This window comes from Ovis canadensis, chromosome 16 (genome assembly GCF_042477335.2).
Source record: "Ovis canadensis isolate MfBH-ARS-UI-01 breed Bighorn chromosome 16, ARS-UI_OviCan_v2, whole genome shotgun sequence".
NCBI lineage: Eukaryota > Metazoa > Chordata > Mammalia > Artiodactyla > Bovidae > Ovis > Ovis canadensis.
The window spans coordinates 37,318,860-37,334,645 of NC_091260.1; the positions used below are offsets into that span (position 1 = coordinate 37,318,860).

The 15,786-nt window shown below is 42.8% G+C and overlaps 1 protein-coding gene across 2 annotated transcripts in view; it reads left to right on the forward strand.

The window, feature by feature from the left end:
- LOC138422011 (chondroitin sulfate proteoglycan 4-like) overlaps window positions 1-15,786 on the forward strand; it is a 73,215-nt gene that overhangs the window by 47,273 nt on the left and 10,156 nt on the right. For both annotated transcript variants that reach the window (XM_069556551.1, XM_069556552.1), the window contains one exon: window positions 3,319-3,491. In XM_069556551.1, the coding sequence (XP_069412652.1) occupies window positions 3,319-3,491 (173 nt within the window). The remainder of the gene's footprint in view (window positions 1-3,318; window positions 3,492-15,786) is intronic.

Consider the following 15,786-nt stretch of genomic DNA (forward strand, 5'->3'; position numbering starts at 1 on the left):
AATGGGCCTCAGCTATGACTTCGTGTAACGTTGACTGAATATACAGAATAATTTTTCTTGGCCTCCCTGGGATGACCTCATTGCCTGGGTCCCCAGTTCCAGAAGCTAAAAGGTAGCAGTAACTTTCAGCAGCAAGGACTATAGAAATACAGGAGCCAATTAAAGCATACTTTTTTGTGTGTGTGCCAAGGCAGTTCTGACTCTTGGGCAGAGTCAGAACTGCATTCCTGAGGCTGATATTTCCAGGTACTTCTGCCTTCTCTCAGGAGCCCCAGGGCGTAGTGCCTATCCCCAGAGGTCAGATATTTTATTTTACTTTATTGTGTTTATCTTTTCTTGTTTTATTTTATCTTATTTTAGACTTTTTTTGGTAGCTTTATAAAGGTATAATTGACAAAAATTGTAAGATACCTGAAATATATAATGTGATGATTTGATATTTGTGTACACTGTGAAAAGATCCTCCCCAAATCAAGCTAATGAATACATTCATGTCTTCCTATGTTTACTTTTTTCTTTTCACTTTTACTGCCTTAGCAAATATCAATTATACAATGAAGTGTTATTTACTATAGTCACCATGCTGTACATTAGATCTTCAGACCTTATTTATCTTACAACTGAAAGTTTGTACCCTTTTACCAAACTCTCCCCGTTTCCTTCACCCCCAGCCCCTGGCAACCACTTTCAATCTCTGTTTCTGAGTTTGACTTTAAAATAATTCCACATGTAAGTGATACCATTCAGTATTTGTCTTTGTCTTGCTTGTTTCACTTGTTTCACATCAGCCTAATGCCCTCTAGCTTCATCCATGTTGTTGCAAATGACAGGATTTCCTTCTTTTTTAAGGCTAACTACTATTCCAGTGTGTGTGTGTGTGTGTGTGTGTGTGTGTGTGTGTGTTCACTGTGTAGCTCAGTTGGTAAAGAATCTTCCTGCAATGCAAAAGACCCAGGTTTGAGTCCTGGGTTGGGAAGATCCCCTGGAGAAGGGATAGGCTACCCACTCCAGTGTTCTTGGGCTTCCTTAGTGACTCAGATAGGTCCTCCTATTTTAAAGTAATTGAGTTAAAGATTAACTTTTCAAATTAGGCAGGGCATACAAATTATAACTGGGCTTCCCTGGTGACTCAGATGATAAAGAAGCCACTTGCAATGTGGGAGACCTGGGTTGAATCCTTGGGTTGAGAAGATCCCCTGGAGGAAAGTGTGGCAACCTACTCCAGTATTCTTGCCTGGAGAATCCCCATGGACAGAGGAGCCTGGTGGGCTACAGTCCATAAGGTCACAAAGAGTCGGACATGACTGAGCAACTAAGCACAGCACAGTGTACGTGTGTATATATATATGTGTGTGTGTATGTGTATATATATGTATGTGTGTGTATATATATCACATTTTACAACATTTTTTTGATCTGTTCATCCACTGATTGACATTTAAGTTGTCTCTATACCTTGACTATTTTGAATGATGCTGCAATAAACATGGGAGTACAGATTTTCCTTTGAGATAATGAATTTGTTTCTTTTGAATGTATACCCAGAGGTGGGATTTCTGGATCATATGGTAGTTCTACTTTTAATTTCTTAAGGAAACTCTGTACTGTTTTCCATGGTGACTGCATCAATTTACATTCCCATCAACAGTGCACGAGGGTTCTGTTCTCTTTTCTCCACGTCCCTCACTAGCATTTGTTACTTCATGTCTTTTTGTTAATGGGCATCCTGACAGGTGTGAGGTGATATCTTATTGTGGTTTTGACTTGAATTTGCCTGATGGTTAGCACTGATAAACACCTTTCCATGTACCTGTTGCCTATTTGTAAGTCTTCTTGGGGAAAAATGTCTATTTAAGTCATTTGCCCATTTTAAAATTGGGTTATTTGGGGGTTTTTCTACTAAGTTGTTTTAGATCTTTGTATATTTTGGATATTAACCCTTTATCAGATATATGGTTTGCAAGTATTTTCTCCCATTCCACAGGTTTCCTTTTCATCTTGTTGACGGTTTCCTTTGCTGAGTGGAGGAAATTTTGTTTATTTTTGGTTTTGTTGTCTGCTATTTTAAAGGGAACCTTAGTTAATTAAAGGCTCAGAACATTCCTTGCATGTTTGAAAGTCTTACTGAAAGCTGGTTTTCCCCATGTATTAGCTATAGTCAAGGTCCTGCCTTTAAGCATCTAACATGGTTTAAATACTGCAGTTGGTGGCCCTCACTCTCCAGGGCTATTATCGTTGAGTAATGAAAGCACAGTGGATGCCACTTAGGAGGCTTAGTTAAACAATTTATCGAGTGCCTACTCCTAGAGCTAGTGCAAGGCCCCTGTGCAAGACCTGATGCTAAGGCCCTTTAGCTAGGGCTAAAACAGAAGAGAGAAGGTGAAATTCTGGGCCAGGTGGACTGCATAAATCTCTCTCAGATCTGCCATCCTGTCAGGTTGGGATTACTCCTTAATCCCGTGCAAAGTGAAGGGATATGTATTTCAGCCCTGTATTCCTCAAGCTGTGGTCCATGGACCTTCTGGTTTGTGAAGTGATAAGAATGGAAAGTGAAAGGAGGTGTTTGGAAAATTTTATAGCAATTTGAAATTGTTGCAGTGTTTTATTGTGTTTTATAAAATTATTGACCCACAGTGGATTTGGGGGGAAACACTGATCCTTCAGTACAGAGCATGTGACAAGCACTGCTCTCACCTGCATGTCCCCCAGTCTCTCTGGCCATTGATTATCAATGAGGTCACATTAGCACACTGACCACTCACACTGGTTCTTCTTCCCATGATATCTACACAGGCTCTTCCCTCCCCGTGTTATGCATGTAGCGTGCATGCGTGGGGGTCCTCTGGAGACCTCTCACATTTGTCCCAGAGCCAGCCTCTCCCTCAGGGGTCCACAGATGGACACTCCATGGAGCACCTGCAGCTTCCGTCAGGCCAGGATGGGCCTGTCCTCCCGGGGAGGGGGCTGTCTCCTGTTCTCTCCATGCACAACGTCGACTCCCCCTTCCTGTGCCTGGAGCTGAGCTGGGTGCCACTCACCTGGCAATGCCTTCTTTCTCTTGGGATCAGTTAGACACATAGGACTGTGGAGGCTGAGGGGGTCTTTTCGTGGGATTTTCCTCTTCATCTCCAGCCCCAGTAGCAAAGCACATCCACAAACAGATGCCTCATGGATCACTAGCTCCTCAGAGCCCAACTTCAAGTTAAAGTTAGCCAGTCTCCTGTACATAACTACGTGTTTTCCAGTTCCCAGGGGTCTTTAAAAGTCATTAACCATAGTCTTCATATGCTTTACATGCATGTTTTAATCTTCACTTAGGTTCCGTGAAGCCCCTTTCATCTCGTGACCTGCGAGCCGTGACCAATGACGTGGACAGTGAAGGAAACAGAACTATAACCTTTACTGTCATACGTTCCCCTAGACTCGGGAGGCTGCTATGTGTCAATTCTGACAACAGCACAGAGGACGTTTCCGTGTTTACGCAGAATCTGGTGAGTCCTGATGTAGCTGTGCAGCTGGACAGGGCTCGGTATCTGTGCAAAGCGGGCCCCTCGCTGCTCATCCTCATCCTGTTAGAGTCAAGCAGAGGTGCCCCTTTGCCCAGGCAGTTACTAATTCCAGCTGTGTTGGTCTTGAAACTGGACACTTTGTGGTGAACCCAGGGTAAAACACAACTGCAGAAAACACCAAGCAAATTCAAACCTTGTGTCTAATAAATAAGAGGGGATCCTTTTATCACTAAAGATGAATTTAAAAGGGAACCCTAAGCAGAGTTGCAAGAGTAAATCCTGAAGGATATGTCTGTGTACATTTATGCTTAATATATGAAATGATATACATAATTTCACATATTACAGTTGTATGTACGCATGTAAATATGTATTTGTATAAAGTGTGTGTGTGTGTTTAATCTGCACCCAGAGCCATCTGTTTCCAACTTGACCGATACTTTATCACCACCAGCATATACGTACGTGCCTTTTTATTTAAATGTATAAGCCTTCAAGTCATTTTTTTTTTTTTTTACTTTTGCACCCTAGGAATCTGACTACTTATGTGTGATTTCATTTTCTAAAAATCTTTGTTTCCAAATTGTCTTCTTGAATATAACTATCGCACGTCAATTCAACTTTCTTTTTCCATTCTTAAACAATGGGTACAGGGATATGGTAGCTGATCTGGCTATAGCTTTACATGACTAAGGAATAAAAAAGCTTTGTCAAGTTTAGAGGAAATAGCCAGAGTGAACCACAAGTCTGCCTTTAACCACTGAGCCATTTTTCTCCAGTGTGATGTAGCAGAATTGAATTTAGCTTTTGCTTTGCAATTGCCTTTGTCTGGGATGCATTGAAGGGAACAGATCATAAGGTTAGCAGAAGTTCTGAAAGGGACACTGAAAAGAGGAAGTATAAATTCTCTAGTTCACAGATGCACTCTGGAGGAAGGAAAAAAGGAATTAAGGATGAAAACTACATTGTGAGGGGGAGCTTTTAATGAGCCCAAAGGCATCAAAACTTGCCCAGTGTTTTTTTTTTTTTTTGGCTAGTATTTTGAATACTAGCAAAAATGATGACAGTCGTATTAAGATGCCTTGACTCTAGCCCTAGTTCTTTAAAAAATTATTTTTTGATGGTGATCATTTCAAGCTTTAATTTCTGCTACTTTTCATTGCAAATATATAATAATTTAGATTGGAGTGCATGCATGCTCAGTCATGTCCAACTTTTTTGCAACCGCATGGACTGTAGCCCACCAGGCTCCTCTGTCCATGGAATTTTCCAGGCAAGAATACTGGAATGGGTTGCTGTTCCCTTTTCCTGGGGATCTTCCCAGGGATCAAACCCAGATCTCCTGCATTGAGGCAGATTCTTTACCATCTGAGCCCCCAGGGAAGCCCAGAAGGCCAACTAGTAGGGCAGAAAAAGTCTTGATTGATTAAAAATCAGTTATTTAAGGTTTTATTTTTTCTACTTTATGAATCAAGAGGCAAGTATCAGGAAAATGTATGATCAGTGGCAGCTGTTTGTATCATCAATGGCAGTTATTAGTCTGTGGGTGATGTGTTACTGTGGGGCTCATGGCTGGAAAGTGCCTGCACAGTGGTGTTGGGGATGAGGGGTGTTAGATCCAGCTGGTGGTCCTCGTTGGGGCAGGGGGAGGCTCCAGGGAAGCACAGCCTGGGCAACATCACAAGTCAGGTGTGGTAAGAGAGAAAGGTGTGTTCTCCTTCTTGAATGAACCAGGAGAACATCCCTCTTCTCCACACAGCCCTTTCCTCTCCAGAGCATGCACCCAACATGCCAGTGTGGCCTTGCCCAGTGCTTTGAATCAGAGGACAAAGGGGAGCCCCTTCTGCTGTGTACAAGGCATCAGGTCTTTAGGCAGGTAACTCCCGGATGGGATGATTCCTATCTCCCCAAAACAGCATCTAAGATACGTTTAGAGTCTGTGGGAATTCAGCACAGCAGCCCATACTCCCAGTCTTTGGTGTAGGAGTGGGGACAGAGCATATCATGTAGGAATCGGGTGCCTTCTAGCTGCTCCTTGAGCCACTACTGACCACTTATGACTGAAGACAGTGCCTTGGCCTCTGAAGTGGGAAGACCTGGATTAACTCTGTGAGTTATAATGTGTCTTTTAATCGTTAGTTTCCTCATCTGTAAAATGGGGGGAAATAGTAGTAATGACAGTTGAAACCATTTTGAACATTCCCTATGTCCCGGAATGCCGTTAGAATGGAACTTTCTCAGCTTTCTGCTGAGTTGTGTTGTTGTGCAGTTGCTCAGTCTTGTCTGACTCTTTGCAACCCCTCTTTGTGGCTGCAGCACACCAGGCCTCCCTAACCTTTACTGTCTCCCAGAGTGTGCTTAAATTCATGTCCATTGAGTCAGTGATGCTATCTAACCCTCTCATTCTCTGTCTCTCCCTTCTCCTTTTGCCTTCAATCTTTCCCAGCATCAGAGTCTTTTCCAGTGAGTTGGCTCTTTGCATCAGGTGCCCAAACAAAGTATTAGAGTTTCAGCTTCAGAAACAATCCTTCCAATGAATATTCAGTGTTGAGTTCCTTTAGGATTGACTAGTTTGGTCTCCTTGCTGTCCAAGGGACTCTCAAGAGTCTTCTCCAGCACCACAATTTGAAAGCATCAATTCTTTGGCACTCAGCTTTCTTTATGGTCTAACTCTCACATCTGTATGTGACTACTGGAAAAACCATAGCTTTGACTAGATGGACCTTTGTCTGCAATGTGAAGTCTCTGCTTTTTAACATGCTATCTTGTCATAGCTATTCATCGGAGGAACAAGCGTCTTTTAATTTCGAGACTGCAGTCACCATCTGCAGTGATTTTGGAGCTCAAGAAAATAAAATCTGTCACTGCTTCCCCTTTCCCCCCATCTATTTGCCATGAAGTGATGGGACTGTCTGCCTTGACTTAGGTTTTTTGAATGTTGAGTTTCAAGCCAGCTTTTTCACTTTCCTCTTTCACCCTCATCAAGAAGCTCTTTAGTTCTTCTTCACTTTCTGCCATAAGAGTGGTATCACCTGCATATCTGAAGTTGTTGATATTTCTCCTGGCAATCTTGATTCCAGCTTGTGATTATCCAGCCCGGCATTTGGTATGATGTACTCTGCATAGAAGTTAAATAAGCAGGGTGGCAATGTACGGCCTTGACATCCTCCTTTTCCAATTTTGAACCAGTCCGTTGTTCCATGTCCAGTTCTAACTGTTGCTTCTTGACCCACATATGGTTTCTCAGGAGGCAGGTCAGGGGGTCTGGTACTCTCATGTCTTTAAGAGTTTTCCACGGTCTGCTGTGATCCACACAGTTAAAAGCTTTAGCATAGTCAGTGAAGAAGTAGATGCTTTTCTGGAATTCCCTTGCTTTCCCCATGATCCCACAAGTGTTGGCAATTTGATCTCTGGTTCTTGTGCCTTTTCTAAACCCAGCTTGTATATCTGGAAATTCTTGGTTCTCATACTGCTGAAGCCTAGCTTGAAGGATTTGGAGCATTACTTCCTAGCATGTGAAATGAGCACAATTGTGTGGTAGTTTGAACATTCTTTGGCATTGCCCTTCTTTGGGATTGGAATGAAAACTGAACTTTTCTAGTCCTGTGGCCACTGCTGAGTTTTCCAAATTTGCTGACATATTGAGTGCAGCACTTTCACAGATTTCTTTCATATTATGCATTATATTGCTTTGCAGGCTGGGATCCTAAAGCACAGGGAAGTTAAGCCACTTGCCTACAGCTACACAGGTCACAAGTGTCAGAGTCAGGATTGGAACTCAGGGTCTCGACTAAAGGTCATGCTCCTATCTGCTAGTCCATAATTTCCTCTTAGAGTTTGTAATGAATTAACACAAGAAAGTAAATACGAAATGTTTAGCACACTGCCCCATGTAGCAGATGCTACATAAATAGTAGCTAAGGCTATTGTGATTATCTTTTTGTCCTTGAAAAACGCGAGAGGTTCCTTTCCTCTCGTAGCTAAAGGACTAATTTCCTGGGGCAGGCCATTTTCTGGGGCACTGGAATTGGCTGCTCTATCTCCCCTAATGGGCTGTGATGATTCCATGAACGGGAATGAGGCCATTAGAGGAAAGTAGCGTTTGCTTCATCCTGTCACCCACTCACTGATTCCCTTTGTGGAAGAGTCCCTGGTGTTCTGGAACACATTTCCCTGCAATGACAAGAAGAGGAGGCTGGGGACCGTGTCAGGGGCTTCATATCTGGATCCAGCAGGACTGCATCCTGGGGCTGAGCACAGGCTGGAGGCAGCCTGAGGCCTGAGGCTGGGGCAGCACCAAGGATCCCACCCCGGAGGGTCAGGGCAAGGAGGACCCAGTGAAAGGCCTCACCAGAGCAGCTGGGAGCGGCTGAACAAACCTGGTGTGTTTTGCAGGGTGTGTTTGGCTAAGCTTCTAAGCTTCTGTGAATAAATTTCATTGAAATACCCCGACTCCCTTTCCTCTTGTTTAGTCACAAAGAGCATCAGTACTGTGGGGGAAAGGAGAATCTGTAGAGGAAACTCTGCAAGAATGCAAACCCAAATGCTAACTCTGGCTCTTTCAGTGTGTGTGGGTTTTTTGAGTTTTTATATAACACATGCTTTTTGTAAAAATAAAATTAGGAACCATTAAAGCAGAACATTAATATTGAGATATGTATGGCGGAGTCCCTTTGCTGTCCCCCTGAAGCTATCACAACATCGTTAATCAGTTATACTCCAATATAAAATAAAAAGCTAAATATATATATATATAAATAAAAAAGGTCCTGACATCAAAACAAAGAAAATTAATACTGAAAAAGAGTAGAGCATCATCAAAAAATTCAGTGCAATTGGTGTTTAGGTGAAGGCGTTCCAATTCTGTTTAGCTTGTATGTTCAAAAATGCACATTTTGATTTGTGACTTGGGAAGAGAAAGAAACTTATTACTTACCTCCCTGACTTTCCTCTTTTCAGATCCTGTCTTCTTCTTCACATGCAAATGGATTATGAATCCTTTCATAAAATCAATAGTTTCATGGCCTCTAACATACAGGACCTTGGTCAAATTCTCAGCCATTTTATGATGGTTCAGTTTCCTCCCCAGCAGCTCCAGAAAAAGTCAAAAAGAGGGTGGGATAGGTTTTGGAGGTAGCAACAATGGTTAAAACCTTTTCTCTGAAATTACTGAACAAGGACCTTGATTGAACACTTATTGTGTGCTTTGATTAGTCCTCTTCAATCTGGTTGGTGAGAAGAGATATTACAGAGGAAACAATTTTCATTATAAAAGGAGCTCAGAGCTGTTCAGCCATGTTCATGTAATACAATGGCTTCAGTTGCTTTTTGACTTTTTAGATTAGTTTTTTCTAATTTCAAAAGTTGGTTCTAGCCCATAACCTGCTAAGGGTCCAATGGGGAGAGGGCTTCAGACAGGTGGTGGTTGAGTCTTTTTTCACACCTTTACCTTAAAGGACTAAATTCTTTCCAGCTCTCTACCACTCAGCTTGGGGAGGCAGAAACACTGTATCATTTGCATGTACAACCTATACCCTGTCTGGCTTTTGATGGATAAACAAAAATGACCATTTAAATTAATGGCTCTGGATGGTTACAGCTCATGAAAGAAATCAAGACATTTCTTGCTTAATATCATCCTTTGGAAGAGTAATTGTGGGGAAAACATTTGTTAGTTAATAGCTCAAAATACTTTCTTATCCTGGAAGACATTAATGATTTTCAAACCATACCATATCAACCTACCAAGATAAACAGGTAACATTCTTGTTTTTCACCTGCGTAATTTTACAACTGCCCAAGAGGGAATAGATAAACCACAGAAAAGAATTAAACATACAAATACGCAGAAAAGGTGAATCATCAAATTTTAAAATGAAATAAAACCTTTTTACAAATGTAGAGAAATTATTGTTCATTTCAAAGAATGTGCAAAAAAGTAAGAATTGAATTCTCTAAAGAATTCTCTTACTAGTAGAGCACAAGGCTAATTGAGTGATTTTCATTCCAGTGCTTGTTTAGATAATTTGGAATCATTAAAAAGCAAAGTGTTCTGGTTTTGAGGTTTATGACGCCTGGCCTTTTTTCTTTTCCATAAAGCCCAGTAATTGTGTTTCAGCCATTATGCTGTTATGGGTAGATCATCCATCTTCGTCTCTGCCTGCTGCTTCAGCACAGATACAGGATTCCAGGACCACATTTAGAAAATGATACAATCGATTCTGGGTTATGAGTTTTGTCTAATAACCCCTTCTAGACTCTGAAATCAGTGTGTACATTTTAAGAAATTGTGAACGCATTTCCCATAGGAGAGAAGCTAATTTATTACAACTTAATGGAGAGTGCGGTGGGATGGTTAAACTTTGGCTCTTTTATTTTCTGAGCAGGGAAGGATAAGCTTCTTTGTGTTAGTGATCGCTCTTGCCCCACCCTGACCCCTGCTTTCTTGGGGTCTCTTCAGTGACAAGCCTAATGGCAACTAGACTCAGTAGACATTTTGAACACTTTCCAGTTTCTTGTTTTAGCAATTTTGATTTGGCCCTTGCAGTTCACTGAATTATGTGGTAGCATATTTTTGCATGCATGGAAATGATTGTATTGCATTGTTATCTAGCCACCTATTCATTGTCCAAACTTGAAGCTGGCTTTGAATAACTAAAAAAGCAGAGAGAACTAATTCCCATTTCAGCAAGCATGGTTGAGCCTTTCTCCTTTTATTAACTTCCTAAAGCTGCTGTAATAAATGACCTCAGACTTGGTGGCTTAAAACAGCAGAAATTTACTGTCTCATAGTTCTGGAGGTCAGAAGTTGGAACTCCATTTCACTGGACTGAAATCAGGCATTGGCAGGGCTATGCTCTCTCTGGAGGCACTAGGGGAGAACTTCTTCCTCGCCTGTCTTCCTGCTTCCGGTGGCTGCCAGGCTTTCCTGGCATGTGGCCACATCTTTCTAATTTCTGTCTTTGTGGTCACATTGCCTTCCCTTCTGTCTGTATCTTATAGCCCTCTGCATCCCTCTTATTCATGTGATTGCAGTTCGAGCCCACCTGAATAATCCAGGATACCCTTCCCATCTTAGGAAGATTGACTTACTCACATCTGCAAAGTCTTTGCCATAGAAGGTAACATTCATAGGTTCGAGAGATTTGGACCTGATATTTTTGGTGGGTGTTTTTAGCTTAGTATGCTCATATAGAGTAAAAGCTGGGGGTCCCATATGATCTCACTTGGTAGTTTGATTAAAGGACTCCATGCTTGTAATGGTATAAGGCCCATGAGAATCTATGTCTGTGCGTGTGTGCTAAGTCACTTCAGCCGTGGCTGACTCTTTGCAACCCCATGGACCGTAGCCCACCAGGCTCCTTTGTCCATGGGATTTCCCAGGCACGAATACTGGAGTGGGTTGCCATGCCCTTCTCCAGAGGATCTTCCCAACCCAGGGATTGAACCCAAGTCTCTTACATCTCCTGCATTGCTAGGTGGGTTCTTTACCACAAGTGCCATCTGGGAAGCCCAAATCTGCATCTGAAAGTGTTAGTCACTCAGTTGTGTCCAACTCTTTGTGACCCCATGGACTGTGCCTATTAGGCTCCTCTGTCCAAAGAATTCTCCAGGTGCGAATACTGGAGTGGGTAGCCATTCCCTTCTCCAGAAAAAAAGAACTCTGGTCTGGCAGCAAGTCTGCTTCCATATAAATGTGGATTTGGACCTCTCTGTCAGGTAGGGCTGTAGATGGATATATTGCTTGGCTCCCGTGAAGAGCTTTTTGTTGTAATATTTTTATGTAAAGTATGGAGGAGCATGGATAATTGTTTGGGCCTGGTTTTCAGTTGCCCATTTCTAGCTGGAGATTTCCAGATATCACTGTTTAGGAAATTTAAGTTTCCTAAAATGCCTCCTCTATCCATTTCCACTAAGGAGAGTCATGCCTGGGACTTACGCATGCCTGATACCTGGGCACCCTCTAAGCTGGTTCATCCTGAGCTGCCCCAGACTTCTGACCTCTTCTGGGAACCTTTGAACCCTCTGTGCCCAGCTGTTCTCTGCAGGCATGGTGGTCCCAGTCCTGGTGGAAACAAGAAAGGGCTCACAAAAAGGAGTCATTTCTCTGAGATCATCCTTCAGGAGCACAGGATCTTGTTGTTTTCTCACTCTTAGCCTTTAGGACTTTTTATTAACCTACATGGTACCTCGGAGATTTTATCTTTTTGAACTGTTTGGATTCCTATAGTCTCCTTTCCTTACAAATATCTGTCCAAGATACAGATTTTTTGGCCAGTCTCTTTCCCTTGCTCCTTCTGGCCAATCATCGTCTTATCTAGAAACATGCCTTTTGGCAAAGCCGTCATGTTATGGAGAATCAAGTGAGTGGCCTGCATGTCCCTCCTTCTCCCTGCCTCTTCACCCAGCTGACCCTGAGATAATTTGGTTACTCTCTCCTCCAGTGGGAATATCAAAGCTACAGTCGACTTTTAGTATCCACTGTGGGGAAGATCAGGCTTCCCTGATGGCTCAGACGGTAAGGGATCCTCCAGCAATGCGTGAGAGCTGGGTTCGATCCCTGGGCTGAGAGGATCCCCTGGAGGAGGGCATGGCAACCCGCTCCAGTATTTTTGCCTGGAGAATCCCCATGGACAGAGGAGCCTGGAGGGATACAGTCCATGGGGTTGTAAAGAGTCAGACACGACTGAATGACTAAGTACAGACAGAGGGAAAGATCGGTGTAAAGAACTCATGTTCTGATTTTCTTATCGGGATCATGGGGAGCTATATTTAGAAAGACTCCGAGAACTTTAGAAAGACGTAATCTGGAACTTTCTAGCCCTGCCCTTTGGCCAAGTTTGACAATTTTATTCTCCAACACTCAGTCCTGACCACATGTACTTTTGGACAGAAATTGCCCTCAGTCTGAAGCCAGGTTGGAACTCCTTTCCTTTCAGCCCTATTGTCTTTCCCTCAGTGTCCTGTAAGAAAATCTACCTTATCTACAATGGCAGCAGTAAAGAAAATGAATACAACCTTCCCTTAACTTGCTGTTTGTAGTAGATACAGTATGTGGAGCTATTTCTTTGAATCCTTACAAGCTCTGGCTAATAGTGACTGCAGACATGGTGGTCCCAGTCCTGGTGGAAATAAGAAAGGGCTCACAGAAAGGAGTCATTTCTCTGAGATTATCCTTCAGGAGCACAGGAGCTTGTTGTTTCCCCAGTTGTAGCCTTTAGGACTTTTTATTAACCTACATGGAACCTTGGAAATTTTATCTTTTTGAACTGTTTGGATTCCTATAGTATCCTTTCCTTACAAATATCTGCCCAAGATAGAGATTTTTTTGGGTGAGATTACTGACTGTGTCCTAGACAGGCCAGACCAAAATGGCACTTGTCTGCCCTAATCATACCTACCCATTCACTTTCCACATTCCTGAATTCCTCACTGGAAAAGACTCTGATTCTGGGAGGGATTGGGGGCAGGAGGAGAAGGGGATGACAGAGGATGAGATGGCTGGATGGCATCACTGACTCAATGGATGTGAGTCTGAGTGAACTCTGGGACTTGGTGATGGACAAGGAGGCCTGGCGTGCTGCAATTCATGGGGTCGCAAAGAGTCGGACACGACTGAGCAACTGAACTGAACTGAACTGAGAGAGACTAACTTGTGAATTTCTGGCTTACTATAGTGCCACGGAGTTTTCTGGGCTTCCCAGGTGGTACTAGTGGTAAAGAACCCACCTCACAATGCAGGAGAGGTAAGAGATAGGGTTTGATCCCTGAGTCAGGAAGATCCCCTGGAGGGGGAAATGGCAACCCGCTCCAGTATTCTTGCCTGGAGATTCCCATGTACAGAGGAGCCTACTGGGCTTCAGTCCCTGGGGTCGCAAAGAGTCGGACGTGACCGAAGTGACTTAGCACACACTGAGCTTTCTACACATAGGTTCAATGAACTCTGGAGTCACACAGGACTAAATTAAAAACTGAGTTCTTACACCTGTTGGCTAGTGAATTATTTAAATTTTCTGAGCCTCAGTTGTTGTTTTTTTTTTTTTAATCTGTCAAATGAATATAACAATCCCTCCTAAAACAAAAATAAAGTGAGTTACATATGTGCCAAACAGAATGCCTGGCATATATTTAGGACACAATTAAGGTTAGGTACTGTCAATGTGTTTTTATTAAGTAAATGGGTAAGATGTCTTGTATTGCCTTCTTTCTACTGCTTCATGATATAAATGTACACTTTATAGTTAAGTTTCGTAAAACACTTTGTAAGTAGTGTATCTGTTTTTTAAACAAATATTTACTGAATCACCAAGTGTAGAATGGTGCATGCTTGCATGCTAAGTCTCTTCAGTTGTGTCCGACTCTTAGCAACTCTATGGACGGTAGCCCACCAAGATCCTCTGTCCATGGGATTCTCCAGGCAAGAAATCTGGGGTAGTTTGACATTTCCTCCTCCAGGGGATCTTCCCAACTCAGGACTGAACCCTTGCCTCCTGTGTTTTCCACATCAGCAGGTTCAATCTTTACCACTGATACCACCTGGGAAGCCCATAGAATGGTGAGCTAATACTTATTTACAAAGCAGCTGAAAGTAAGCTTCCAAAATATGTGCCAAAATTCCAGCCTACAATTTCCTTTGTTTTATGGGAAAATATTCATTTTATTAGGCATATTTTAGAACTTTCTGATTGCTTAATATTCTCATGCCATGATTCACTATAAAAAATGAATATAGCCTTCCATCTGTAAGGAATTGTTTAGTTAGGGCTTAGATCCTTTCTTGAAAGCCCTAGAAATGCCCAAAGCCTGCCATTTTGAACACTGATATGGCAAAAGACCAATTAGGTCAAATGCATATCTGCAAATCAGATACAATTCTGTATTTTAATGCATAAATGGAGGCTCAGTGAGATTAAATGACTTGCATAAAAGCCACAGAGCTGGCTGCTGCTGCTGCTGCTGCTAAGTCATTTTAGTCGTGTCCGACTCTTTGCGACCCCATAGGCGGCTGCCTACCAGGCTCCCCCCTCCCTGGGATTCTCCAGGCAAGGACACTGGAGTGGGTTGCCATTTCCTTCTCCAATGCATGAAAGTGAAAAGTGAAAGTGAAGTTGCTCAGTCGTGTCCGACTCTTAGCGACCCCATGGACTGCAGCCTACCAGGCTCCTCCGTCCATGGGATTTTCCAGGCAAGAGTACTGGAGTGGGGTGCCATTACCTTCTCCACAGAGCTGGCAGTTGGTAATATTTATATTTGACTTTGCGTCTGATCAATCTGGCTTCCCGGGTGGCTCAGTGTAAAGAATTTGCCTGCCAATGCAGGAGACACAGGAGATCCCTGGGTCAGGAAGATCCTCTGGAGAAGGGAATGGCAACCCACTCCAGTATTCTTATCTGGGAAATCCCATGGACAGAGGAGCCTGGTGGGCTATAGTCCATGGGGTTGCAGAGTCAGACACAGCTGAGTAACTAAGCTTCACAGCGGCTGATCAATCCAGGGTTCAAATGTTACTACATTCCTGTGCTTCCATTTTTATATTAATGAACATCCTTTTCCTTCTTGGAGGAAGAAGGTTAATGGTTCAAGTAGTTGGGGGCAAAAAGTTGCCAGTAATGTGGCTCTAAAGAAAGAGCTCTTATCTATAAGCCTGGACATCTGGCTTCTGGCCCCTGTGCTGCTCCCAGCTAGTCCTGACACTGCAGGGAGGGAGAGGAGTTACTGAAATTCCAACTTCTTTGAGCATCTCAGGAGCCTCTCAGCTGTAAACTTTAGCCCATCACACAAAACCCAATAGAATCCCTAGCCTTCTTAGAGCCAAATCTGTCTCTCTAGACTATGATGAATGTTTTTCTTTGTGGTTCAGTAGGAATCAAGGATATGAGATCCAGGATGTTTTGATCTCAGAGATCCAAAGGGTGTTATCCTAGTGTCCCTTCCAGTAAAAGCACTACTCTGAGAAGGTCTAGGATCTGGAGCCACATATCCATCCATTCGGAGAGGAATACAACCTCAGTAAAGTCCTAGAGAAATGGACCAATTTGGAGGTGGGGTGCATGCTGGCAGAGCCTACAACCTCTAGTTGATTTCAGAGTGCCCAAGGCACTTCCCCCATTCTACATACACAGAGTCATCAGAGAAGAGGGACTGTTGATCCCTTTTTAAAGTTGATATAGTAAGACATCCCAGGATTTACTTTTTAAAATTGTTATATTAGTTTTTTATTTTGAAATAATTTCAGACTCAGAAAAAAATCACAATAGAATACAGAATTCTCTTATAT